Below are 26,267 nucleotides of genomic sequence, written 5' to 3'. Positions count from 1 at the left end.
ATGTAGACTTTGAAACATTAATACGTTTTACATTAAATACGTTTCTGATCGTTTCAGAAGCTTCAGTGCGGTCTTAAAATTGCTCCCTCTGTTTTTTAATATATGTTTTCATTCAGTTGCCAGAAACGCACATCATCCGACGGGAGGTATTTGGATTATTAATGCTCAGATGTGAGGATTATGACTCACCTGCTTGAGTTCCTTTTCCTATTAGATCAGCTGGGGTCAATTCAGTCGGATTCTGGCCATCTGGCACTTCGAAGCGGTAAAAACCGAAACAGGTTATAGTCATATTGTAACTTAGAGCGTCTGTGCAAAGCGAAACAGCGGCATCTAGTGGACACTACGCGTAATGTCATGCTATCGGTCTTTCTTCAACGGCAGGGGTCTGCATGTCTAGTTCTGGATAAGAAATCCTGCTGGTTTTGTAGGTCTCCTTAAATAGGCCGAGACCTTGGCAGGCAAGTCCTTCTAAATAGGTAATGACCGATTTAATTAAAACCCCAAAAAACATAGGTTCTCTCCAGGATGGAAGCTGCAAGCTCTTGCACTATAGAAGCGGCTTTCCAGTTCCTTCGATGTGCATGATGATCCAATCCTGTTCAGTCAGCTGGTCCTGGGCAGGGTCACAGGGTCTCTGCGGATCAGTACCAAGAATAAATCTTCTGGGCAAAAATAACTTTAGGGATGTGTCATCTGTACATCCTTAAACATCTCGGAAAACAGGAGAACAACTGCATACCTGGAGTTCCTTACATATGGAACATCTCGGCAAATATCAAGTCAATCAATCAAGGTTTATTTATCAATGCACGAATGCTGCTGGTTGCTGCGGTAGATCTGCCACATAAATACAAGACACCTTTTTTCTCTCCAGAATTCAAGTTTAATAGATTTCTAAAAATATTCAAAGGCGCTATTTCATTTGTGTCTATGAACTCAAACACAACTGAAAACAAACCCTCAGCGAAGTAGATATGCATACTGTAGAAAACGAAAGGCTGACAGAAGGAGAGAGACTATAGGAGTGACAGAGAGGTGTCGCTATCAGGTTTACTGAGCAAAGGACAGGTGCTGTGGGTGCAGAACTGATCAGAAACTCCATTCAAATTCGACTGCAGAGCAGTATGAAACACCTCCTCCCAGAACAGCTATTCCTGCATCCCCCCCCCAAAACTGGATAATCCTTGAGTAAAACTGCAACACACGACTGTGTTCACAATGTTACTCTTAAATCTAGCTAATTCCATCTTCCAAAGATTCACTGATTCAGCAAAGCAGGGAGAAAAAAGTTTACAAATAAATACTAACATTTAAATAGACTTCATAGACTCTGCACAAGCAATGATTTCTTCAACAGCACAGCTGCAGAAGAGAATCTTGTTTCCAAGCACTGTTCAAGTATTTGTAGTAGTTTTTCTTTTCAGAGATTCTAGTTTTGCATCTACTTATAGAAATGGCTTTCATTCTCAAGACTTTAATTTGGATCACGACTATAAAATCTTAGACTGACTTGGATAGTTCAAATCACACAAATTTCCCTGTTGTTTATTAAAATTGATTTGAATAAATCCCTGAACTATAGCTAACAAAACTAAAATCAAAGGTGTTCAAAGAGGATGCTTATTTCCTCTTCTGTTAACACCCAAATCAGACACTAACTCAGATGCATCTTTTTAGTCTATCCATCACGTTTTCCCTAGCACATTTTCATCTCATTGAAGCTCACTGCTCAGTGTTAGTGCCAGAATGAGTTATGTTATCACTTCAGATCAGTCAGAAAGGGTGATTTCCTGAGACACTGTGGCCAGGAGTGACCATACGTTTGCAGGAATCTCACTGTAAGCATATGCGAATGGACAAATCCATTCATAAAAGCGTGAGGGTGTGATGATAATTAACTTTATGTACAGCATCTGAGAGACTTCATCACTTTTCTTTTGGAGGTATGGACAAGAAGTTCTTCATCTCATAAAAAAGATTAAACTTCTGATCAGATCACTTCTGATCTGCTGCCACGACGGGGTATTTACAGAGTGGACACCCCTCCTCAGAACTGGAACAGTCCATTTCCGTGAGCAGGGGTCTGGTTCCACACTGTTGCCTTGGTAGAAGCAGCATGTAACAGGTGTCTTGATGGGGAAGACACAGGGGTTAAGAGCACCTCAAGGCACCGATGTCATGTCCGAGACACACAAAGTCACAACAGGAGGTACAACAAGCAGAAAGGCGTGGGGACAGTGGAGAAAATAGGGGCACACCTGAAAGTAAACTAGCCTCGGAAGCTGAGACTGAGAGGAGCTGGCAGTCTCACTGCGACGATTATGTGCTTTCAACCTCAAAGGTTGCAACTGATACATATTGTGCAGTCACATCTGAGCAGGTAACATACCATAATGAAGAGACACATACCATTTGAAAAAATAAAAGAGGAAAACAAATAGTATGCTTTTAGCCATTAATAAAGCCTATGGGTGAAAATTAGAAAGCCTAATGAAATGGTTCTCACATGGACACCTCCAAGACATCTTGTCAAAAGGGTTAATTACACTGTACAGCACAATTTTGTTATTGCGAATGATCTATACATACAAATATTCACTTCAAAGTAGATACATTTACATTAAAAAAGCTGTTAGAAAACTGAGTTACTTTCTAATCTTGGTTAGCCAAATACCTCCAGAATTTGATCCATGATGTGTCATGGATGCTCTTTTTTATCAGTCCATCTTTGTCATTTTGTTTGGCGTTGTGTTGACCAGTAAATGTCACTGTTCCAGATTTTCATAGGGAAAAAAAGCGTCATCTCAAAAAGTCCAGCTTCACCGCCTGTGAGCAGCTCTAAAACACCACAAACAAACTTCACGACAGACCTTCCAAAGTAAAAATACCAATAAAAAAATCTGTAGCCGAAATGCATGGTTCACTGACTTGAAAGGCTGTCCAGAGAAATACCTGCAAGACCTTTGTAAATATGAGATAAATTGTGCTTTAGAGGTTAGACGGATAAACTGCATACCCATCGTTATATAACTGCAATGTATGCCTGTTATACATTTGTAATAAGGGCAAGCATGCCAGAATCTGGGACTATAGTGTTCATTAATCACGTATCAGCCACTCATTAAAATGATCATCTTAGTCAGCATCCATTTTTCGTGGAACCTAATTTTCAGTCTTTTTAGAACGGCCTTTTTGAATTTTTTTTCCCGTCTTTAGAAAGACAGAAGAGTAGCCTTTCGAAAGGCAGCCGCTGGAGTGACCACACCGACATTTAAGGAACGAAAAACTGCTTCTCCCGTGCCCTTCAGCCAGTGAAAAATGGGATTCTCCTGGAATCCATGTTGCCTTCATCTACAGCTGCTTCCTCATTCACACCTTCTGCAACTCTCGCCGAGTTCGTTCACACCCTCCTGCTGCCAAGCGCTGAATAAAAGGCCACTGGTTACTGCGCAGAAGCCGAGACGTGGCTCCCGAACTCTCACGGCTCTGGGACGCTCTCTTGCCCGAGACCCCCCCCGGACAGTCTTGCTCTCCCTGAATGCGAACGCACTGGAAACATGGTCGGCCACTGTAGCTGGGCCAGGGCTGCAGGGATAAGACCGGGTATAAACAAGCTCCCCTCTAGTTTTTAAAACTATATAGGGCGATGACCTATTTAACTGACAATAGCATTTTGGTTAAAGTCTATATTGATACACGAGCGGCCACTAATTTTTATTTTGCAGTGAAAGTAAATTTCATTGTTAGTCAATGAAAAGGCTTTTCCATACAAACGCAGGTTACAGATTAATGGGAGGCAGTCTGGGACTTTTAAACCAGTAATTCAACTGAGCTTCTGAAGCAAAAGCCCCCCACACCTGCTGGATCTCATTCCAGCCCAGCTTAATCACTTAATTGACGCCTTGCCCGAACTAACAGGTGTCTAGGAACATTTGAAAGTTTATAGGCCACCTCCAACAGGGATAAGACCTGAAGACGGTCAAGCGTTTCAAATCAATCCTTTGATTAAATCAATTAAGGGGTCAGAGAGCACAGCTGGACTAAAGACCCGCAGGTGTATGGGACTCCGGCACCACGATGGGATCCACTGCTCTAATGTCATTCACACCTGTATTTCTGATCACTAAGACACGACTAACACAGTGGCATGGACACATTTGCCCAGAGACCCCTAGATAACTCTGGAGCTGCACTCCAGCATTTATTGTTTTAGTAAATATAGCACCCGAGTCACAAAACGACTCGCCTCCATCTTTTTCTAACAACAAAAAATGCAGTTTCTACTGTTAATGGCAGATATTTGGCTACTTCTAACCACTTCTCTCCAAGCTTGACCTATGTACAATCCATGACAAACAAGTTCAATTCCAGCCGGCAAAATAAAAAAATGTGCTTTGTGGCTTACAACACGTCCTGTTTTCACAGCGCAATGGTTTTTTTTCCCACGTCTTGTGAAAAGTTTCTTTTTGTCACTGCTGTGTTATTAAACTCACAGCACGTTGAAAATTGTTGTGTTAATGTGTTGATTTGTTTCCTAACTGGTTGCCAGGCAAACGCATCTCCTGGTGCAAAACGGAGCCCTTCTATGACATGATTCTTGCTTTGTAGATTGTTTCTGGTTTTATTGTGCAGGCACGCTCTTCATTGTGAGCAGGGTGCAGGGGGGCTGGCCCTCCCCTGCTGTGCTCCACAGGATGAACGGAGCAGCGCAGGGTCGTGCCTGAGCTCCGGCGAAGTCCCGTCTCTCCTCCCCTGGGGGGCGCTCTCTGCCCTGCTCTCCCACTGGCACGCCGCACTACCTGGAGATCATGGAGCTGGACTGGGACTGGCTGGAGGAGGTGGTGGCGGAGCTCAGCTGGGAGAATCCGCTGTGGCTGGACTCCAGGCTGGTCATGGAGCCCCTGTGAGGCAGAGAGAGAGGAACACACTGTTGGCACGGAGCCCAGGAGCAGGAGCAAGAGTACAGGGAGCAGACAAGGGTGCTGGCCAGCCTGCCTCGAACACCACAGTGCCTCGCTTCTCTAGAAAGCACCAGGATTTCTGAAGCTCGTTAAGGAGCAATTGATCTTTCCTTATGGGGCAATTATGAGCTGAAGCCAGACCTTCCCATTTCAGGGGCTCCTAGTCAGTGAAGTAAATCAAATTTTATTTTAATGGCCTTGCAGGAGCTGAAAACAGGGATGGAGATGCACAGAGCTCCAGTGCTAACTGCAAAGCCAAATTAAAGTTAGAAAATATTTTGGGGCTCATTTGTAGTGATGATCATCAGCTCCGCTCTCTTATAAATAGGCACAGAATCCTAAGGCTTATGAGAGGCGGTCCCTCAAAACACTGTGGCTTGGCCAGTCGCCCCCTTGTGAAGAGACCATCCCCAGGTTCAGTCAGGTATGCACAGTTACTGTCAGTACATGCATTGTCAGTAAAGAGAGAAAAAACAAAACCAAAAGGAAAACCAGGGCCCTCCGATGACCCTCGCCGGCAACACCCAGCTCTAACCACAGACCCCCCTACTGATCCACGGCACATCACAGCAGACACACACAGGCAATCTGAAAGACTCGGCACGGGAAACTAGGTCACAGCACTACATGCTAAAAGACAAGACTCTTCACGCCCTCTACAAAGGAAGATTTTCATGAAGGGAAGAGGTGTGGAGCTCTAGCTGACTGGAAATCAAAGGTGAGGCGTAGGTCTTTATAGCACAGGTGTGCTGACCTGTAAATTACTGCCTCCTGACTGGGAATTTGTTACTTAAGCATTTGAGTTACACTGTTAAAGTATAACCAGCACAACAACTGAAGGAAGGAGCTTCCGGCAACTTTCACACTTCATTACAGATGTGAAAATTAAAACGTAAGTGGTATACCACTAATCTAATGAGTGCACTCATTTTTCAACTGATCTTTCTTGCCAGATTTCTTGATCTCTCAGTACAGTGGCATTTATGTTCAAAGACATTCAGACTTTATTCTACCAGCACTTCACCATCAGATTTGTTTTTGTTCATTTAGATTTTTGGTTATGCCCACGTGTCGGCTCGCAGCGACAAACCCCTCGGCCCTGACACTGGGGAGAATGAGTAAGTGCGGGTGGGCTCCTTCGACCCGCCCATCTCCGAGCCAGTCGTCCTTCAACATCCACGGGCAGTGCAGACCCATCGGTGCCACCTGGAGATGCTACCAGTGCGGTGCCCCTGCTAATGCCACACCACCCTCTTCAGGGCTTAGACAACTGAGCATTCTCACTTGGGGAATCCAGGCTAGTGACATGACCCACGCTCGAACCTGGGATCACAGTCCGACTGCATCTTGTCGTGTACAACAGACCACTGTGATCAAAATCTATAAATAAGGGTGCGTTATATTAATATATTAATCTCTATATACAGTATATTCTAACCTCCTCCTGTGTGCAATAGGTTGAAAATGCACACAGACCCATTAGCAGCACTTCAAATGTTTAACAGTGCTAGAGGTGTCATCTCACTGTTTCCAGGGGAGAAGACTCACCCTACACCCACGCTGCCCCGAAAACTCTTGTTTCTGTTAACAGTTAAGGTAAGTGTCACAGCTGACACCTCTTCCTTATCTAGGGAACCTTCCTTTGAAGGGGGGGAAGGGGGGGGAGAGCAAACAGCCCTGGCGTGAGCTGTTCAGTTTGCCTGGCCAGGGACAGGCTGCTCCTAGACCACGGAGGAGACCAGTCGCCTGCAGTAACCCAGCGTCTCGCCACCCTAAGACAGCGACTGTAAAACACCCAAGACCCTAGTCCAGAGAGCGCAGGAGCTGAGAGCAGAAAGCAACCAAATAAAATCAAATCGACTTACAAACTCTGCACATCACAGCAAGCATTTCTTTACAAAAGAAAGAAAAATAAAGACTGATTGGAAAACGTGTGCTAATTCCGAATGCACAAAGTGGATTTTTTATTATCCCATTCCTTAAAATGTTTTTTTTTCCCCAAAATACTACTTAGTCTAAAAAAAAATATACCCCATGTAAACAGATTTAATTGTACGTTCTTGCTTTGCAATAGTCAAGCTTGATATCCCTCCAGATCGATTGAAAGCAGCGTAACAAGTACATGTGACCTGGACAAATCACTCTTGATCTAGAAAACAAAAGGCCAGCACGTAAGCTAGCAGAAATCTGAAGTGGTGGGTGGCAGTAATGAGCTTTGCATTGATTGTAAAGAGCGCCGAAGAGCCCCAAACAGCAGTTCAGGACGCCAGGCTCAGCGAGCGCCATAATGTGCTGTCTCTTCCCCCTCTTACACCGAGCTACAAGGACTGACGCAGAACCGCTTCAGGTTTCCTTGTGCTCATGAACTACCACAAGTCAATGCCCTGCACCCTTCGGACTGCTAATGGCACAAGACTACCAAAGCCTTTCACCCGGGATTGCCCTTTTCCCTGTTCCACATGCCCGGGTGCCGGCAGCGCAGGCCTGAGGAGGAGACCACGACGCAGGTGAGAGAGAGAAGGATTGGGCATTTTGTTAAGTGATACCATTCATTTGCGTTTGTTCCAGTATTCTAGGGTTCAGAAATTGGCCTTGTTGCTGTCGGTTGGAGTCGCGAACCCTGAAGTACCAAAACAAAAAGCAGAAGGGATGGAAAGGGGACGAGCGCCCAGAACCCCAGGTTACTGGTAGTGGTTTCTGCCGGCTCTGGGCTGCGGCTCACGGTGCGGGAGGCCTTACCTGAAGTCTTCCGAGCCCAGCACCTCGGTGTAATACATGACTTTGCACTTGTGCGAGGAGACCTGCAGCGTGGCCAGCACGTCGTCCACCCGCGGCAGGTTGGTGGCGGCGCAGGCCGGCGTGCTGTGGAACTTCCACTGCAGGATGTAGAAGCCCGGCCAGCGGGTCACATGGGAGCCCTGCGGGGAGGCAGGGGAGGGAGGGGCTGAGCAAGGAGGCGGCACACAGCGTCTCCTGGGCGTCATGAAACAAACACCAAGGACTGGCTGGAGCACTGATGCCCCTCTAGCTAACCCTGGCAATGAACCGGGAACAAAGCACAGCTAACATCTGGTAAAACCAAGAACTACGAAATCTAGTCCAAGACCTTTATCTAATGTACATGTAGGGAGGACAGATCCGATATTTTATAACAAACCTTCAGCGGTGAGGTAGGACTGATAGTTTTTATCAGGCAAAGCTTATGGTCTATCCCTTTCACACGAACGAAGAGTTCAAGGAAGGTCAGGAATTTAAAGAACTCACTGGGCTCAGTACATATCGAAAGTGAACTCGGGAACAGCCCCTGACTGGTTACCTGCACACTCTCTCCCTCCTTGCAGATGAGCGGCGACTCCACCATGCTGTAGTCCTGCCCCAGCAGCCAGGACTTGTCGATCAGCTGCACGTTGTTCCCCCCAGGCGAGGTGATGCCATGGGCCCCCAGGGTGTCCTTCTTGGGGGGCTGGGGGGCTCTCTTGGAGTGGAAAATGTTGAAGACTATGTCGCCTTTGCACACGTCAAAGTCCCAGGTGATGACGGAGGAGGCATCGATAATTTCAATCAGCAGCTGCAAAAGCAAACCAAGGCTTGACCCCGCTCTCTGTGAAGCAGTGCTTCAGCATCAATGAGGCGACTGCAGAGCGTCCCCACCACTGCAGGCTTGAGTGATTCAAAAAGCCATCACACGCTCAGAAACACTTCTGCTCATGCCACCCCCTGCCATGTGTCTCAAGGGACGCCCACCTTATCAGTTCAAGAACACGAACGAACGCAATGTACAGACGGCAGATGGCATAACGTGGTAGAACAAATACTCCTGTGGAAAAACAAGCAGCACTTTGGAAAGAGCCCAAAGTTCTTTTCTTTTGGTCAGCATCCCTTAAAGAAAGGCTGTACCAGCTTTTATCACAATACTTCTATGCCTGGGGTACAGACATCTGCCTTCCCTGACAGGCCATGCAAGACACTCAAGCTTTTGAGACGCCAAGCACTGCTGACTCGGCGCCTTTCGGGCGGCCGGGTACCTCGTGCGGGGCTCCCTTGAAGACGCTGGCGCTCTGGTAGATGGTCTCGGTCCACAGGTGGATGTCCTCGTTCTCCAGCTCTTCCGCCGTCCTGTACAGAGACTTGGGCACCAGCCCCCCCTCTGGAACTTCACACTAGGAAATAAAAAAAAAAAAAACAGTCTCTTAAAATTCATTTATCCCTGGAAGAAACCTAGGAATGGCAGGTCGTAAAAAAATTCAGATTTATTCCTCCCTTGCACACTTTTCCCTGTTGGACTTTCTAAGTGTACAGTCAAAAGACAGCAGGAGTGTTCAGCTACTTGTTAAGAAAGGGCTCCACTGCTCTCCAGGTCCTGGTGCTCTTTACTGATGTGCTAAGCATAGGTTCCTTGCATATATTTTGGAAAAACACCAAATTAAAGCTCTCAGTCCAGAAATTCGTGTAATTGTGATGCCAAACTGCAGGTGGCAGCAGACAACACATTTAAAGATTGCACGAGATCAGGAAACAATGCATGTGCTGAAACACAGAACTGCAGTGATTATGAGCCTTGACATTGCACTCAGTGTCTGAATAAGCAAAAAGAAGAGTATAATAAAGATACTGTCGCTACAATAAAAGGCAGCAGCTTTGGAATATGAACATCACAATAAATGTGCTCGATAACAACGTCATGTGCTTTTTAGCCAAAGCTCAAAAAGTTGAATCACTGCCATTCAGTTACATTCAGGTTACTCACTGAATAGTGCACCTCCCTTACCATGCACTCTCCCCCCAAGAAGTCGGGAATGATCTCCTTGTCGATATAATCCACCAGGCCGCCCGGGCCCTGATAGTCGTTGCCTGCGTAGATGAGGAATTTCTTGCGGGTGTTCTCGTCGATGAAAGGACTGACCTGTGAAGGACAGGATTCGGGAGGTCTCACACTGGTTCTGGACCACAGCCAGAGCTACCGCAGGCCGGAAAGGACACCGGCTACAGCTGAAGGGGCAAGAAGGCGGGTGCACTCGCGAACCTGACATTTTATGTAAGGAATTAAAAACACCTTAACTTCCTTAGAGCACAGAAGGAAAGGAGAGGAGGCGGAGTGGTTACCAGGGTCCAGAGCACCGGGAAGACGCGGGGGGCCCTCAGGATGAGCAGCCGCCCCAGGGTCTCGGGGTAGTTGGCCTCCACCACCTCGATGATGCGCAGCAGGGCCTTCACTCCGGGTCGCCACAGGTGCCTCATGTTCAGCCCCTCCAGGTCCACCAGGCAGGTCCAGGAGCTGAGCAGGCAGGCAGGCAGGCGGGCGGGCGGGGGGAAGAGGGCAGACAGGCTGGGTGTTAGAGCCAGGCAGGACAGGCAGAGGGAGCCACACCACCACCACAGCAACCTCCCTTGGTGAGGCAGTGACCCAATCTGGCCAGCCTTTCAGCTGCTGGGCTCTTGCAGAATAAAGCTCACAAGTGTACACCAAAATAGTGCTTCACTGGTAGACACGCGGAACTTAAAAAAATCGAGCTGGAGCCAGGTTGCACAAACTGCAAGTGTTATAACACGAATAAGACACTGACTGGCCTGTATAGCATTTTTTGCAAACACACTCAACAGCATTTTAATTTTCACAACGAGTACTTCGTAGATTGGAATCACTGTGCAATTGTACACATCAGAGCAATCGATAACCTTTCAACAGGAGACCATATACTGACATCGGCTCACAGATATGCATGAATAACGTCTGGAGAGCTTAAACAATATATACTTTGAACACATTAGATCACAATACCTTATTGGTCTACCAAAGACTTTGGTATTTTCTTCGCATCGCCGCAGCCCTTCCTCGTTAATAGAAAGCACCTGTGTGTTGAAGGACAAGGGGCGCCAGTTAAAACTGCTCTCCGCGATCAAGAGCTGAGAGGGCGGTGGGCGGCAGGCGGGCGGGGGGGCGTAGGCGTTCCCTTACATGTCTCAGCAGAGACTCCTCCCCGAGGGCTCGGACCAGCCCCTTCGTGTCCATCTGTCCCAGGCGCAGCACGTAGAGCGGGCGCCCATCTGCAGAAACACAAAGCCGGACGTGAGACAGGGCCTGACCTTTCAGGGCGCAAAGCTCAATGACGGCCGGGGGAAGAAAAGCGACACCGTCTGCCCTTTCCAGGGCGGTCAGATCAAGTCCAGAGAACATCAGCTATTGATGTGGACTTGATCCAGAAAGATCAGACAAGTAACTACAGGAGCCAATAATAAACATGACCTTTTTTTTTCTTTTTGGGGGGTCCATGGCCAGCGTGTTTGATTCTGGCAGTTTGGTGCAAAGATCTTAGAAGCCTAGCTGCAAGATCTTAGAAGCCTAGCCTGGCGTCTATTTCAAATGAGATGAATAACAAAAGCATGTCGGCACTTCCACCCTGACTCAGCCGGGCTCCCGGCAAAGAAGGAACATTTCCGAGACCCAACCGGATCAATTTCACTCTGCTGGATTAATTTTCTCTCAACTCATAACCTTCTCGTGGTGAATGAAGCAGGTTCTCGTGAGACCGAGAAGATCGAAACATGTTTTATAAGCAGCTCTGAGTCAAAGCAGCCCACTGACGTACTCAGCAATGACCAGCTGTTACTGGTACAGAACGTGTGGTTCAGGACTGGTCACTGCTCTCCTACGGAACATTTCCGACAATTCTGCAAACTAAACCTTACACAATGAATCCACATAAAGGGGGATTTTCTACTCTGAACTAAAATGGCAGACGTTTGTGATACGCAAACCATTTGCAATTCCCTTCTGCCCTGTTCTACCAACGCCCAATCTGAAAAATAATAAGCAAAGAAAAAAAACAGTATGCAAACAAGTTTTAATGTGCACCCAGATGTCCCACAAGAAGAAAGAGGCTTTGAAGTGGATGGAAAGACATGGGAATCGTTTCCAGAGCTCATTTCAGAACTCGGGCACAGTTAGAGCACTGTCTGGAGCAACAGGTCAGACCCTGCTAATAACGACAGCGCTGGCCACATGAGAATCACAAGACTCGCCTCCTCACTGACTGGAGACAAATGATGAAAACGATGAGGAAAAATCCTATTTCACACTACTCAAATCTTTGAGACTTCAACCACTTCCTTGCGTCATCAGAGAAAGACTTTGTGAGAGTTTCTTGTTTTTCAGATTTTTGTGCTAACCAGTAACCGCAATCAATGGTTAGTCTCAATTCCTACAAAAAATCTGTACTAAAGGTACTTTTTTAATAGATTTGTTTTTGCATGCATGACTTCTTCTGTGGCAGTAAATTTGGAAAGATGACAAAAATGTGTACAAAGAGACTCATCTGTTTTCGGCTCAATGAGCTTTGTTACATGTGGAAACTAATAATGAAGAATAATGGCCTTTCTTTTTTTATAAGGGTCAAATAAAAATCACAAACACCTAAAAACCAGGTCACCCTACTCAGCACACAATGTCATAGAGACGATGCTTGGATCAGTAGATTAAAGCTGGGTAATCCAGGGTTTTCACAGCAGCTCTCTGCTAGTGGAGAGGACGCTGGGCAGGGTGTCGAGGTGTACCTTTGTCATGGTGGTGCCAGCCCCCGGTATAGAAATCCTGCAGGACCTGGGGGGCGCTCCAGGTCTCCAGCAGGTAGTCCACCTGATGCTGCTTTCTCCAGGTGAGGGACTGACACAGGATCTCCCTTGCCTTATCGATGTTAAAATCCCGCGCCCTCAGGAATCGCAGAATGTGCTCATCCTTCGGGATCTGGAAAACAAAGGTCCAGGGTTCAGAAGATTTGAATAGCCAAGGTCAACACCACACCCAGGACAGGACAGTCACAACGAGTCTGGTGGAAAGCAGCCACTGTATTATAACACTTGCATCACTGCAAAGCCATCTCAGCTGAACGCAATACCTCATAAGAAAAACAGAACAAAATGCAAAAACTGGATGCAAAAAAATGGAGCAGGAATTCTGTGAACTACTGACACCAAAAGCTATTATATAATGTTGTGCAAAAACAGAAAATGAATGAGATAACCTTGAACCCACAACAGATCAATGGATGGGGCCGGGGGCTGCATTTGAATCAACACAATGCAATGCCGTTATTGTAATGCTGACATTCTGAAGTCAAACCACCAGCTAGCATCTCATGGCTGGTTCATCATGGCATCATCATGGCTGGTTTCCAGTTTGAAACTTCTGCCGGGAGGCCTGAGTGAGCAGTACCAGGCGAGGAGCATGAGGTCCAGAGGCCCGGCCAGTGGTACCGGGTGCTCACCTTTCCCTTGTGTGTCTCCTGCAGCCACTGGCGGAGGCGGATCAGACAGCTCTCCTGCAGGGGCGTCAGGTCTCCCAGGTAGCGCTTGATGTAATCTGCGTCCAGTTTGTCTGCAACATGAAAAACGTCCTTAATTATTGAATGACGCTCAGATAAAAACACCACCTGGAACGTTTCTTTTTTCATAGTCCTTTCACAATATTCTAACTTGACACGAGGACTCAAGTTGCAACTTGGGGAAAAAAAAAAAACATCCCGATAAAGATCCACAAGCGACTGAAGGTCGTGTTTTTAGCTGCTTGTTTTTTTAAAAGCCAAAAATGTTAAAGCTTTAAAACATTTGCGAAATGAAAGCAGAACTGAGCACAGGCAGGGAACGCTGTGCACTGATCGAGGAGTAAGGGCGCTCATGCCAAGCGAACTCCCGCAGCGCTCGCAGGAGATGTTGCGGTGTGGTGTGGCAGGGCGCGGCAGGGCTGACCGTCGGGCGTTCCTGAGACGGGCTCGGTGAGGCTGCCGGGCAGGCTGGATGCCTCCTTGCTGCTTTGGCTGTCCTTGGCGCTGGCAGTGGGGATGCTGATGGCAGGGGAGACGGGCAGCTCGGGCCTGGCAGTGGCGCTGGTCTTGGCAGGAGAGACGGGAGGAGTCCAGCGGGGGACCCAGGTCACCCCTTCTTCCTCCAGCTCCCGTAAGTAATACTCGATGATCTCCTTGCCCTGCAGCAGCAGTAAGAACAACAATGACTGTGCATCCCACACGTGCCTTCATGACAAGCTCATCCCTGTCCCTCTCTCTGGCCAGCTGTTTCAAACGAGCACTGAAGGACTGATCCCACAGGCCCTGAGCAGCACCAGCCCTGGACTCGCTCACTTTCACATCAGGCGGCTCAGAGCCTGTCAAACTACTTCCGAGATTTAGGAGAAAACAAAAGAAAATCCTCCTTATAACTGGAAGAATCTGAATGAGAAGTATCAGCTAGAAAATAACACTATTCAAGACAAAGACATGTGTGAGTGATGTGAAACTCCACAATGAGCTGTCATCTGGAGAAAACCACTGTTCCCGCAAGAAGATAAGACAGATGGCAATGGATTAGCTGAATACTGGATACCCCACTGATAGACATGAAACCGCAGCAACCCTGCAGCTCCCCGGAACCCTGTACCTTTTTAATACTGCTGGTGTACTGCTTCATCGCAATCTTCTCCACTGTGCTCTCAAAGCCGAAGAAAGACTTGATGTCCAGACTTGCCGACTGCTCGAAACAAGTCCAGTCCTCATTCTCTGGGTGAACCTGGTGCCCCCAAGCCATATTGAAAAACAGAAACAAATTCCACGCTCAGAATTCACATTTGTGCACACACAAATTCATCTGGTCAGGGAACATCAGGTGAACATCTACATCTCGGACAGGGGGTACAGCTGTACCTTGGGTAGCTTGCTTTAGGACAAAGTTTTAAAACAAGACGAGACCATTCGGGTCATCCAATGGGTTCTTGGAAGAAGTCTGCGCAACCTATCAAATTCAGAATGAATCTCAAATCAAATGTTCTCCTTTACATAAAGCCTGCCACAAACGCACTACGGAGCAGAAGACTGCAGGGCTCTCTTCATTGACCACAGAGTTTGCTTTTTTTAAAGTAGAGTGCGATACGACTGTCTGGAACAAAGATTACTGCAGTGCTGACGCCATGATGACACACAACATGCGTGTTCAGCCAATGACTGGAACCAACACGTATTGATCTAAACAGATGTCAATCTAACGAACATTTTTATGCAGCTATAAAAAATGCACTCCGCTAGAGTACTTGACTTTGCCGGTTTGTCTTAGTTGTTTTCAGTACAGATTTAGTTGACAGCAAAAACCTGTTCTGATCAACAAGTTCAGCCCTATCTGCCCTTGAACATATTACGCTGGTTTACAGAAGCAGGAAGTTGATCTGACCTGGTCAAGAGGGTTATGTTTTGTACAGTAAATAAGGATATGAGATCAATACAGAGAAACAATTACAATAAGCACAGATACACTACTGTTAAAAGTCCACACAAACTAAAAAAAATCAAGTTTCCATGATGAACTGCATTTTACAGTCCTGCCTTTTAATTCTGTTTCAAATATAAAATTATGACCCAAGAGCTGAAAGGCAGTGTAACAGCCTGTGAGGTCTGTATCCCACATGCCCATAGCTTCCACCTTAACACGACTGAGAAAAGTGACAGCTCTACTTTGATACAGATACCTGGTCCGTCCACTTTACCTTTGTGAAAAGTTTTATTGCACTAAGCAGACAGTGTTATGAAGTGTTCGTATCTTCAGAGATTTGTGTAAGAGGGCTCTGCTGCTGGCCTGGAGGGGTTTTGCTCACTTACAGTGTAGCAGCACAGCTCGTTGATGATGACCCTGTTGGAGAACGTCTCGTTGTAGGCCTCGATCTGCAGGGTCCGCTCTCGGCGGTTCAGGGAGTTCTTCTGGATGAAGTAAACGTAATCCACCCCAGCGATCTGCACACAGATGGGAGAGGGGGGGGGGGGGCATTCATGGCTCTGTGCTGAATTTCAGAAGTGAGTTTATTCAATTAGAAAGATATAGGAAAGGCCTCCTGTGTGTTTGCAACTTGATGCACGCAAGCTAATCAGTCTCGGAATCTCACCCAGCTTCAGAGATGTGGCTCAGTAGTTTATTTCTAATAGAGCTCAGTCAATGAAATTCAACCAATTGAAACTGTCAACAGTTTCAAATCTCTTGGCACTATTGTAGATAACTAGCTAACCTTTGAGGAAAAACTGTATGTCATATGTAAGAGGAGCCAACAATGAATGTTCTTCCTAAGAAAACACTCTTTTAATACGTGTACTGTGTCATAACTTTATTCTATAGAACTTCCATTGAATCTGTCCAAACAGTCTCTGCCATAGCCAGATTTGGTAACCTTAATACACACAATAAAAACAGACTGAGCAGGACAGTGAAGGTAGCCAGCCAAATTATTGCTGCACAACAGCTACAGCATTCAGATGTCTACGTCAAACAAATAGTGTGGAAGGCCAATATAATCACTGACTGACTTTTATTCCCACAACTATTAACCTGCTAAATCTGGACAAATGAATGTATATTTTACCTCATTTAGAAATATAGCCTTACTCATCGTAAGCGTGTTTATGTTGTGTTTAATGTATTGTGTATTGTGTTATGTCTTTGACATGCCTGCAACTCAATTTGCATCTGGGACGATAAATAAGGAATGGTTAAATGCCTTAAACCACTGTTCCGTGGAATACTTACATACTAACAGACACAACAGTTTTGACAATTTAGGACGTTCGTAGGTCAGGGGTTTTTAAGGTGCATTACCCTCTTTAACAGCCGGGGGGCGTCCACGTCCAGCTTGCAGCGGCGCTCCATCACGTGCACGGCGCCGTCCTCGCTCTTGTACTCGCTGACCACGTCGCTGTCCACGAACATGGGGATCAGAGGGCAGGTGGGGAACCGCCGCTCGTAGGCCTGCGGGGGGGAACAGGGGGGTCAGCACTGCCGCCGCAGGCCTCCTCCCCAGGGGAGGCACTCCAGGTTCGGCTCGCACGCGAGGTTTCGGCTCGTGCAGCTTGTGTTGGCCGTCAGGTGCTGCCCTGCAGCGTGACTCCAGGCTGTTTCTGTAGTGGGCTGGCCTCAAGTGTTTTTCTATTTCTTCACTTCTGGGCTTAGGCACTCTGGGACTTTCCCCCCTATAGTTCGGTACACACCAACAGGGAAACAGCTCCAGACGTCACCCCTGTCGTTCCAACTTCTTTAGTTCCAAACACTTTCCAGTTAACAAGTAAACAAAAACACAAGACTGTGCAACTCCAGCCGCCGGGACTGATGAATCATCAGCAAGATGATTCTAATCAAGTCCAGAACAGACATCTGACTCTTGTCTGTTCTAACCTGGCAAATTTCTAACACAGTCGGAGGACTATTTAGGTTCAAGGTAGCGGCTATAAGGCCCTGATAATAAAATCCATTGCATGTCAGATTATAAAACTAATAAGTAATTAAAGGCTTGTTCAGACCTCCTCTTTCCATTTCTCCCAGGTCCTGAGACATCACATCATCTCCCACTAGTCTGGAAAACGCACAGCACTGCATTTCCTAACAACCATAGGAAATATTTTTCCAGGAAACGTTTTGTTTTGCTGTTCACTGTACAGCAGAAAAATCACTTTTGTTTTGAGACCAGTGTAACGAAGCTCGAGGAAGAAGGAAAGCTGACAGTCCCCACCCTGTCACTTCCATGCAGAGGCCACCGATACCAACATGAAAGACATCTAGGTAAATACCATGATGCAAAAAGAAAAGTTCTTTTGTAAAGCTGTTGGTTTGAACAGCTGCTCAGAGTATCCAGAGCGGGGAGGGCAGCACAGAGCTTGGAGATCATGTGCTGATCACGCACAAAAGGGCCTCAACAAGTCGCCGAACTACGTGTGTATCCACACGATACCCCAAAGGCAAATACACCACTGTCCGCAAAGACGCCTCTCCCGTAGCCCGACGAGCCGGGGGGGCGAAGCAGAGCGGCTCCGCTGCCCCAGACCACACTTCGCAGACCGAACTCTTCGCCGTCCGGAATGAGGCACACGAGCCAGCCAACACCAGCCGCGGGGTGGGCAACCTGCTGCACTACAGACACGCCAGCTCTGCCCCCCAGGAAAGAAGCTGGAGACTGTCAGCTGAGCACAGACAGCACAGCTATAACGACACTTCCAACATAAGAAAAGTCACTTTCGGTCCAGCAAACCTTGACATTTCCAGATTGCAGTATAGTTAGAAAATTGATTCCAGCCTTAAACATTGCAAGAATAATAACATGAGAGGATAAGCATGACCCTCTGTGACCCCAGGAGCCAGAACTCACAGACCATCTTAAACCGGAGGCAGGGGGAGGAGGCTGGACGCGTTTGTTTCCAAGGAACAGAATGAACTTTTCCGAAAAACACCTCTCCAAACTGCTCTAGGGCAGGCCAGCTGAATGATTCTTCGGAAAGGATTTCCACTCAAAGCCAAAACAGATTTCGGGCAATATTCCACAAGCTCACACCCAAAACTTGTTGCAGCACAGGCAATCTAATAAAAATGCAGTTTAACAGCTTCACAAGGCTGCTGCGCAGGATGGTTTTTAAAGCGCTTTCCATTTGTAGCATTTAAATAAATGTCTGTTAGAAACTTTAATGATCTGACAACATTGGCCTATAATGTCATAGCTACTGGCTATTTTGCTTTTTAATATACTGGTATCATTCAATAAAAGAAAACAATGAAAAGCAACTTTGGCTGACCTCTTTTTTTCCCCAAGAGCAGCCAGGATTTTATCTTAGAAAACTGAAAGCCTGAGCAAACACAGGCTGCCACAGCAGCCAAATGGATCTCTGTGAAAAACACCCTCCGAGCAAAATTCAAATCATGTTAAATAAGGAACTTGAGAAACAGTCATGCATATTAAACAAACACTGTGAACTGGTTCCTAATTACAGACCTAGACCTGATCCTTAAAAGCTCAGTCAACCCTGAAAAAGCAGGGTCACTAGATGTGTGCAGTAGCTCCGTGAAAGAACACCTCACCTCTCGAAACCCGACTGTCAATGTTTATGACATTTGTGGTGAAGGCTGACTTCTCTCTATACTAGTAAATATGAATTATGGTAAAATGTAACGCGCTGCAGGCCAGTGTGCTTACTTAAGAGTTCCTGTCCTGCCTACATTTCGAATAAAAGCTTGTTACAGTAATTGCCATTTCAAACTGTAACTAGGTAACTGGACCCAAGAAAGATTAAAATTAGACATGCGACCTGGCCATGCTGGACTCTCTGCTCGGGAACTCATTCAGAACTCTGTGCCATATTCTTATTTGTTCTTTTAATTGCAGAGGCTTTTGCAATGCACTTGAGACCAAGTTAACCTTCAACACCTCTGACACCAGCAGCCTCTGACATCAACAGTTGCTCCACAGCCCCAGGAGCTGTCTGCACGGGCTCCGAGCTGGGACTTCGGCGAGAGATCCCGAGTGCAGGAGTGCGGATCAAGGTGGGGGCTGAAGTGAGATTACAGTCTCAGATGCAAAGCAGTGCTCAGAGACACAGGTGCTGTGCCAAATATTATAACACTGAAAAAGTGCCTCTCTGACTGTAATGGAGTGTACTTCTAGCACATTCACTTACTGTGCTTAGCATACTTGTTTCAGCGAAAAGAAATTACAGCACTGCTTCTCTGTGCCTGTGCTCACTTCTGCAGCTGCCCACTGCACAGCAAAACCGATACTTTCAGGGGTGCAGTGTGCAGAAATAAAAGCATGGTCATTTTTGTTTTCACAAAACAATTAAACAGATCAATTAAACGTACAGAAGGACATGCTGAACGAACAATACAAACCGACTGCAACTACCAACGCACAATACGGGTCAATGGAAGACAGTCAGGACTAAAATGCAGTGGGTTGTGTTTACAGAAGTGTAGGAAGAGGGTGAAACTGGCATTTCTAACGTTGGAAGCAGAAAAATAAAAAACGAATGATTTTAATAAATATTAAAAGAGACTCAGTTTATTTGTAGCTATGTTTTTCTCTATGTATATATGAGGTATCATGGCTAGTGTATGAGTAATCTCAATGCCCAGGGAGCTAAATGAAACGGTGATGCTTGCCAGCAGCTCAGGATGAGTTTCAAGGTGCCCCCGTCCCCAGGCCATGCGACTGGAGAAACGAGCTCTCTCCCTGGGCCTCGCCTGCACATCCGGCCTGCCAGGGGGCAGCCGGCAGCAGCTGCTGCACAGACAGTCACGTTGCAGCCTCTCTCTGCCAGCTCAGACGCGACTAATGCAAGTTAAGCTGTATCCAATCGATCCTTTCCCCCCGCATTAGGGCGCCAGTCTCCACACCCTGAGAGTCAGATCTAGAAGCCACTGTGAGCGAAACTGAGAAGCAGCACTGGAAAAATAAGCACCCCCCACCCCCCAGCTTTCCACTCAGCGCCTGTCTTTCAAAAGCCAGCAAAGGAGCACATAGTGCACTGCAATTCTGGCAATGTAAAGCCATGTCTTAAAAGTACACAGTCATGCTGTATTTTCAGTTAAATAATGAATGCCCACAACTAAACCATCCCATTGATGCATTTAAAAGTTTGCCCTGTCCACATCCTGGAGCCTCAACACCCTGCGACTCAGGAGGGAGCAGATGGAAAAACAAGATCTGTATTATAGGTATGTTGCACGTTAAACCCGTGGCAAACAGATCTGAACGCTGCAAAGACCTTCTTCAGGATGACTGTTGAATCACCGACACAAGAGCATTCAGGACTGAAATCAGGATCCTCATGTGAGGAACAGTGTGCACCTGGGATTAGTGGTTATAGCCAGCTATACTTTTAAACATCGCGGCTTGGGGCCCCTGAAAAAACGAGTAGAGGAGATCACTGGATCAATAAGCATAAACAGGCTATGCTCATTTGTAACCTTAACACTTTTATAAAGCTCACCCAGGTAACCTCTGTGTGGCATCTCTTTCCTAATTGTCCGCTGAACTTATGAGTTTGTGCAGCCCCTTTCACCCCTCGATTGTGTTATCTTGGAGAAACAAGGCTCTCAGCACTTTTATCACAGGATCGACTCCAATCTGCTGGACAAACATACAGTCTGTAAAGCAAGACAATCCAGGCACAGACAGCCATAACCTTTCTGCTACTGCAGACAGAGGGCTGAGATAATAAACGATTAGCAGACGTGAACTTTTCTGCAGGCTATATCAATACACAGTGAAACAGAAGCAAATCCTGGAAAAGGTCATTCTCTCTATATATATATAAGGTAGGGAACAGAGATCCAATAATAGGTGCTTCAGCTGAGACGTTGTAAGAGGTGTCTGACTTTAGCATCCATCTAATAAAAACTGTGAAAGGGCAGCACAGTACCCTAGCCATCGAACTAAATCTCATTCTGCCAAAGCAGGACTGTTCGATCAAACAATCAAAAAAGAGCAGAAATGAAACAAGACCTTTGAATGCAGGAAAAGATGTATAATATTCTAGAAATGCAGAAGAGCGATAATACTGTAATTCGATATGAAAAGAGAAAAACTCATGTGTTCGATGGGGTGGGATTATCAACATAACTGCACTAAAGCGATTCTGAGCGATACAAGCACTTCTAATCTCTACTCTTACAAGTGAATTTGATGAATTCTGATGCAAAACAATTGTTTAGTTGCCTGAAGACCACAAGTTTTCTACACTTCTATACACACAGACTCAGGCTTGAGTAATAGATCAAACCCTGGACAATACCGACTCACTGGATTGCTGGTGTTCAGCTCTAACTGCAGCTGGAGTTAATCTTACTGAGACGGCTAACAGTAGCTCCTTCCAAAAGCAAGCCTCAAGCCTTTATGTACAGTACACATGATACTGTACCTGGAGTGACCCGATTTAGTAGGCAACAAACAGTAAAAGGGACTGCTCTTCACGGAAATGGTTAACCAGCACTGTGTAACCTGGACTCCAGTCAGGGGTAGCCTGGCGCAGAGACCTTTGCACATGAAAGCACTACTCCAGCACGGATGTAAAAAAGGTTCAGACTTTATTCACAATTTTATAACCTAAAAGTAAACAATAGAACAAAAGCCTAGCTGTCTCAGCTCTAGATAAACTTCAGATTACCTTCTGTAAAAATACAGCTGAGCAGCTAAGCTATTTACCAGCTCCAAAACAAATCTCTTTTCCAAAAGGAAATTGTATTTTCCAAACTCTCACCACGAAGCACGTCCATATACTCATCACTTGATCGCCTCCTTGCTCCCTTTCCCCTGTGGTTGTGTGTAGGCTCTGCTAGCTAGCAGAGGTGAAAGGTCACCTTTTTTAAATGTCACCTGACATATTGCCATCCTTCAATGGGTCAGGTGACTGAGGACGGCAGGTCATTCTGGGCAATGTGTGTTCAGACATGAACTGGCCTTTCTGAACCTACTGCCCTCTCACTATGTACAGCAGGTCAAAACTGGCCTTGCGCATAGCGTAACCGCAGGAAATGAATCGCATGTTCTGTTTTTCAGTAAACAAGGATTTTTTTTTAAAAGAGGGCAGGGGATGCAGAATGAGCCATAGCTTGGGAATAGACAATTGTTATAAAAGTGCTGCTCTTGCAGAAAGATATTCCCTGTTTTATGATCGTGCAGACTATACAGTTTTTATAATACCACCAACCTGTAGCAGAACAGCACAGGAGCCAACAGGGGCATTGCCGTGAGATACGGTTAGTACTGACACTGTTCCATAACAATGGAAGTGTCAGGAAAAAGTATTAATCAATTATGCACACAGCTGAGTTTATTTTGCAAATCATATTCTCTTTGAACACTAATAAAATTTAAAAAAAAAACAAGAACAGCAGGCTCCAAAACGTAATGTTATAGGTATTTTTGATATTCAAACTATGCTCTTCCATTACTTCACTTGAATTGCATTGTTCTATTACTGCACTTAGGGGTGAAATCTGGGTATCCCTGTATTTTTATTTCCGAACTGCCTGGATGACGGTGTCAGCCAAGCAAACAATAACAAGTTTACAAACCTCGTTAGACAGGAGGATACCACACAGGTCGGTAAATAGATTTTAAAAAGCTGAGGACATTCTGGAGAAAGAAAAACATACACAGTGACAGCATCCATAGCTACTTGCACGTGAGCGGAGATGCAGATTATGAGGCAGAGATCGAGACCAGAGCTGTGCGTGCTGCAGGGTGGGAAGAAAAACATGCTAACTAACAGGAAACAGACTGCTTACAAGGCAGAGCGGCTTGACAACACTGGAAAGTTCCAAGCCCTGGTCTGCTCTGGTGCTTAACAGGCCGTCCTCAGGGCTGCTATCCAAACAGCACTGGGAACACTCAAACACGGATGCAGAGGTTATCACCAGGGCGGTGCTGTTGACACAGCAGCAGGGCTGCGAGATGGGGAGAGGAAGCTCCTACAGGGAACACAAGATATTGCAGACGAGCACGGTCAGCGGCCGGACACACTCTCTTCGCCCCCCCACCCCCCGGCAGACCCCCAACTGGCGGACTCAGCAAAATGTCTTCAACGTTGAAAAGAGGACTCGTGCAACCCAGAGCTTTGACGCTAAAAAAAACAAGATGGGTTAATGCTGAAACAGGCAGTTATTCAACACTGCCTCCCCCCTCTTAGTTTCTTCTCTGAGTCCCAGGGAAGCATCCACACACATCAGTCTCTTTTCCTAAAGAACTCTACCAAACAGGACGTCAACAACAACGTATTTAATAATGGCTAGAAAAAAATAAAGTGCAGACCTGGATAAAAGATAATGAATTAAATAAAAGCCCAGGGGCAACGCTGCAAGGAAACGCATAAACAAGTCACAGCAAAATGGAATATTTCAGGGTCCCTCCTCACAGCTCTACTCATCTGTGGATAGCACTGTATTTGAATTTCGGTCTAAACTGAAGAACCCAGGGGTGATATTTGATTTAAGCTTGACACGTGCAACATATTGAAAAAACATCTTTCTTCTACCTCAGAAATATCGCCAGACTGCGTCTTGTACCGTCGCTAACTGTGGCTGTAAAGCTGGTCAGCATTTAGTCTTCGAAATCAAATACCGTAAAGCCCTACTCACTATTACTCCTATCCTGGAGCCCTTGCACTGGGTCGACTTCAAAATCCTCATGCTCACCTCTAAGGCTCTGCATAGGCTTGGCATCGCAGTACCTGACTGACTTACTATCATCCTACTCCCCACCTCACAAGCCCCAGATCTACATACTGCGGGTGACAGGGCCTCTCTTACTACACCCCAAAGCTCTGGAATTCCAACACTAAGTACGTCTGGGAGCCATCTTCCCTGAGCACTTCCAAATCCAGGCTCAAAACCCTCTTTAAAAGGGCTCTTATTTTACCGGTTCTGTGTCTGTCTTCGCTTTCCTACTGTATTCTGAAATCTTATTGCAGTTGTGTAACTTTGCCCTCTCGTCTCACTGTATGCTTTTTTAAAGGCTCTGTATAAATAAAGTTATATTCCTCTGCAATGTTGCGACCACTGTTTGCGCAGTGGCTAGTCAAAAATCAACAGAAGGAAAGCATGCTTCAACTACGCTGGCTCAGGCACGTAGAGGGATCTGCAACGAACAGCACAGAGCTGAAGAATAACAGCAGTTAGCGTCGCCGCACAGGAACGGAGAAGAAGGTGTGAGAGAGGTGGATCTGTCACCTGCGCCAGATGCAAAGAAGACTGGGTGGAGAAGCTGGCTAGCAGCTCCTGAGAGAGGGAGGGATTGTGGGTAAGGACGGACTGGGTTGCCCAAAACAAGAGACACCCAACTGCAGCCATCGTGCATGCTTGTCCAGATGTGAAGAGGAAGGCGCATGTTAAGAGCCATCTTCTGGGACCAGTTCCCTAAACGCAGCAGCCCACCCCCCCCCCCCCCATTTCCAGAATAGGGAAACAATTCTGGCAGACAGCCCTGGCTTGTGGCCGGCCGGGGTCTAGTCAGCGTTCTTCCAGCACGCAGACACAGAGAAGACAAGCTCACCAGACGGGGGGGGGGCTATCCTATCAGCTGCCAGACGCCTTCCGATAAAAACAGGAAATGGCAAAGCGCAGCAAACTCCTAAAGCTTGCCTCCTCGGGCCTCAGCAGAACAGCCTGCTCCCCTTCCTCATGGTTCACCTCGGAGGGCTGTTGCAAAACGCTTGTTTTCAGGGCCAAACACCGTCGTCATTCACACCTCGGGACTCCACCACAGTCTCATCGCAAACAGCATGCCCCCCCCAGAGAGATTTAAAATGAGTTTTTCTGAATCACATTAGATACTGGCCAGCTTTTCCACAAACACTGATGCAAGATCCCCACAGACTCTGACATCACCGCTTTCGAACAAAACAACGCCGGAAAACAGCACCTTTATAAGACAAGACACAAGACTGCTGCAGCTTCTCTTCATGGCGAAGGGGAATTTGCAGGTGCTTAAGCAAGGGACTCAGGTGGCCATTCACAAAGACCAGCTGAATAAGAAGGGACTCAGTGAATACACTAACAGAGGCTGCATAGCTGGGTGTACTGGAAACAGTGCTCCAGCCATGCACAGTACTGCTGGGACAAGCTCCACTAACACCCAGAGCTGCACCATGGAAGTGGTAAAGAGGTATCAGGAGCGGCAAGGAGGCACTGTCATTCCAAAGACACCCGATCTGATCAGATATCTCTGATGCCAAACCAGTCTGTCTGCGTGTGCGAGTGCAAGTGTACTGATCTCACACAGCCATCAGAATGAAATGCCATAATACCATAAACAGTCAGGATTTCTGAGTACCTCGTCTCACGTGTTTGAAATTCCTGACTTGCCTAGCCATCTGGGTGTGTTACAATGAAAAAATTAAAGAATTAAACTGGGACACAGCTGCCGTGCTCGTGTGGCAGTCAGGAGAGGAGAGGCACGTGTGGATTCTCCGCGCGCCACGGACGCGGTCCAGGACTCCTCCGGGATTCAGGGTCCCTGTGCTTCGGGACCGAGCAGCTCACGCAGGAAAACAACACCCCCGACACATTGAGGAACTTCCATGCATTTGAACCAGAAATCACTATACAGCATGTCAGCAAGACCCCGGCAGGCTTGCAATGATTCCCAGCAGCGAAGTGGGAAGAGAGGCGAGCTCCCACGCGGGCAACGGCCGCATGCTCAAGTCGTAAGCCTCGCCAGGGCTTGACGGATATTCTCCCAGACACTGGCGTCACCACAGCCCGGCCGTAATTAAAAACAGACCCAGGTCAGCAAATTCCACCACTGACTCGCAGCAGGGCGGCCCTCAGCAGAAATGCTTTAAGCAAGGAGGAATAAATTCAAATGCGGCAGCCTAACGCAAAGGCCTCGCTTCGAGGTAGAGGAACAGCTACAAGGGAGAGGAGCCGTTCAGCCCGCCGAGCCCAGCCGCTCGGAAGTAGTTAACTGACTTGAGGACCTCGCGGAGCTGTACTTGGAAAGAACCCTGGGCTTCAGCTTCCACA

At 46.8% G+C, this 26,267-nt stretch overlaps 1 protein-coding gene across 4 annotated transcripts in view; it reads right to left on the bottom strand.

Moving 5' to 3' along the window:
• Positions 1 to 863: 863 nt before the first annotated feature.
• LOC148824232 (SEC14-like protein 1) overlaps positions 864 to 26,267 on the bottom strand; it is a 34,048-nt gene continuing 8,644 nt past the window's right edge. For 3 of the 4 annotated variants that reach the window (XM_088926814.1, XM_088926815.1, XM_088926816.1), the window contains exons 3-17: positions 16,584 to 16,733; positions 15,599 to 15,730; positions 14,391 to 14,519; positions 13,707 to 13,941; positions 13,226 to 13,335; positions 12,516 to 12,705; positions 10,921 to 11,009; positions 10,744 to 10,814; positions 10,068 to 10,239; positions 9,733 to 9,867; positions 8,990 to 9,124; positions 8,281 to 8,532; positions 7,704 to 7,882; positions 6,830 to 6,856; positions 864 to 4,904 (exon numbers count right to left, since the gene is read on the bottom strand). In XM_088926814.1, coding sequence (XP_088782940.1) covers positions 4,799 to 4,904; positions 6,830 to 6,856; positions 7,704 to 7,882; positions 8,281 to 8,532; positions 8,990 to 9,124; positions 9,733 to 9,867; positions 10,068 to 10,239; positions 10,744 to 10,814; positions 10,921 to 11,009; positions 12,516 to 12,705; positions 13,226 to 13,335; positions 13,707 to 13,941; positions 14,391 to 14,519; positions 15,599 to 15,730; positions 16,584 to 16,733 — 2,112 coding nt within the window. In that variant the 3' untranslated portion in view covers positions 864 to 4,798. The remainder of the gene's footprint in view (positions 4,905 to 6,829; positions 6,857 to 7,703; positions 7,883 to 8,280; positions 8,533 to 8,989; positions 9,125 to 9,732; positions 9,868 to 10,067; positions 10,240 to 10,743; positions 10,815 to 10,920; positions 11,010 to 12,515; positions 12,706 to 13,225; positions 13,336 to 13,706; positions 13,942 to 14,390; positions 14,520 to 15,598; positions 15,731 to 16,583; positions 16,734 to 26,267) is intronic. The other variant, XM_088926817.1, reaches the window with a different exon arrangement.

Source organism: Atractosteus spatula, chromosome 11 (genome assembly GCF_055471065.1).
Source record: "Atractosteus spatula isolate fAtrSpa1 chromosome 11, fAtrSpa1.hap1, whole genome shotgun sequence".
NCBI lineage: Eukaryota > Metazoa > Chordata > Actinopteri > Semionotiformes > Lepisosteidae > Atractosteus > Atractosteus spatula.
The sequence above is the reverse complement of the archived record's forward strand: the minus strand, read 5'-3'. Positions and strand labels throughout refer to the sequence as shown.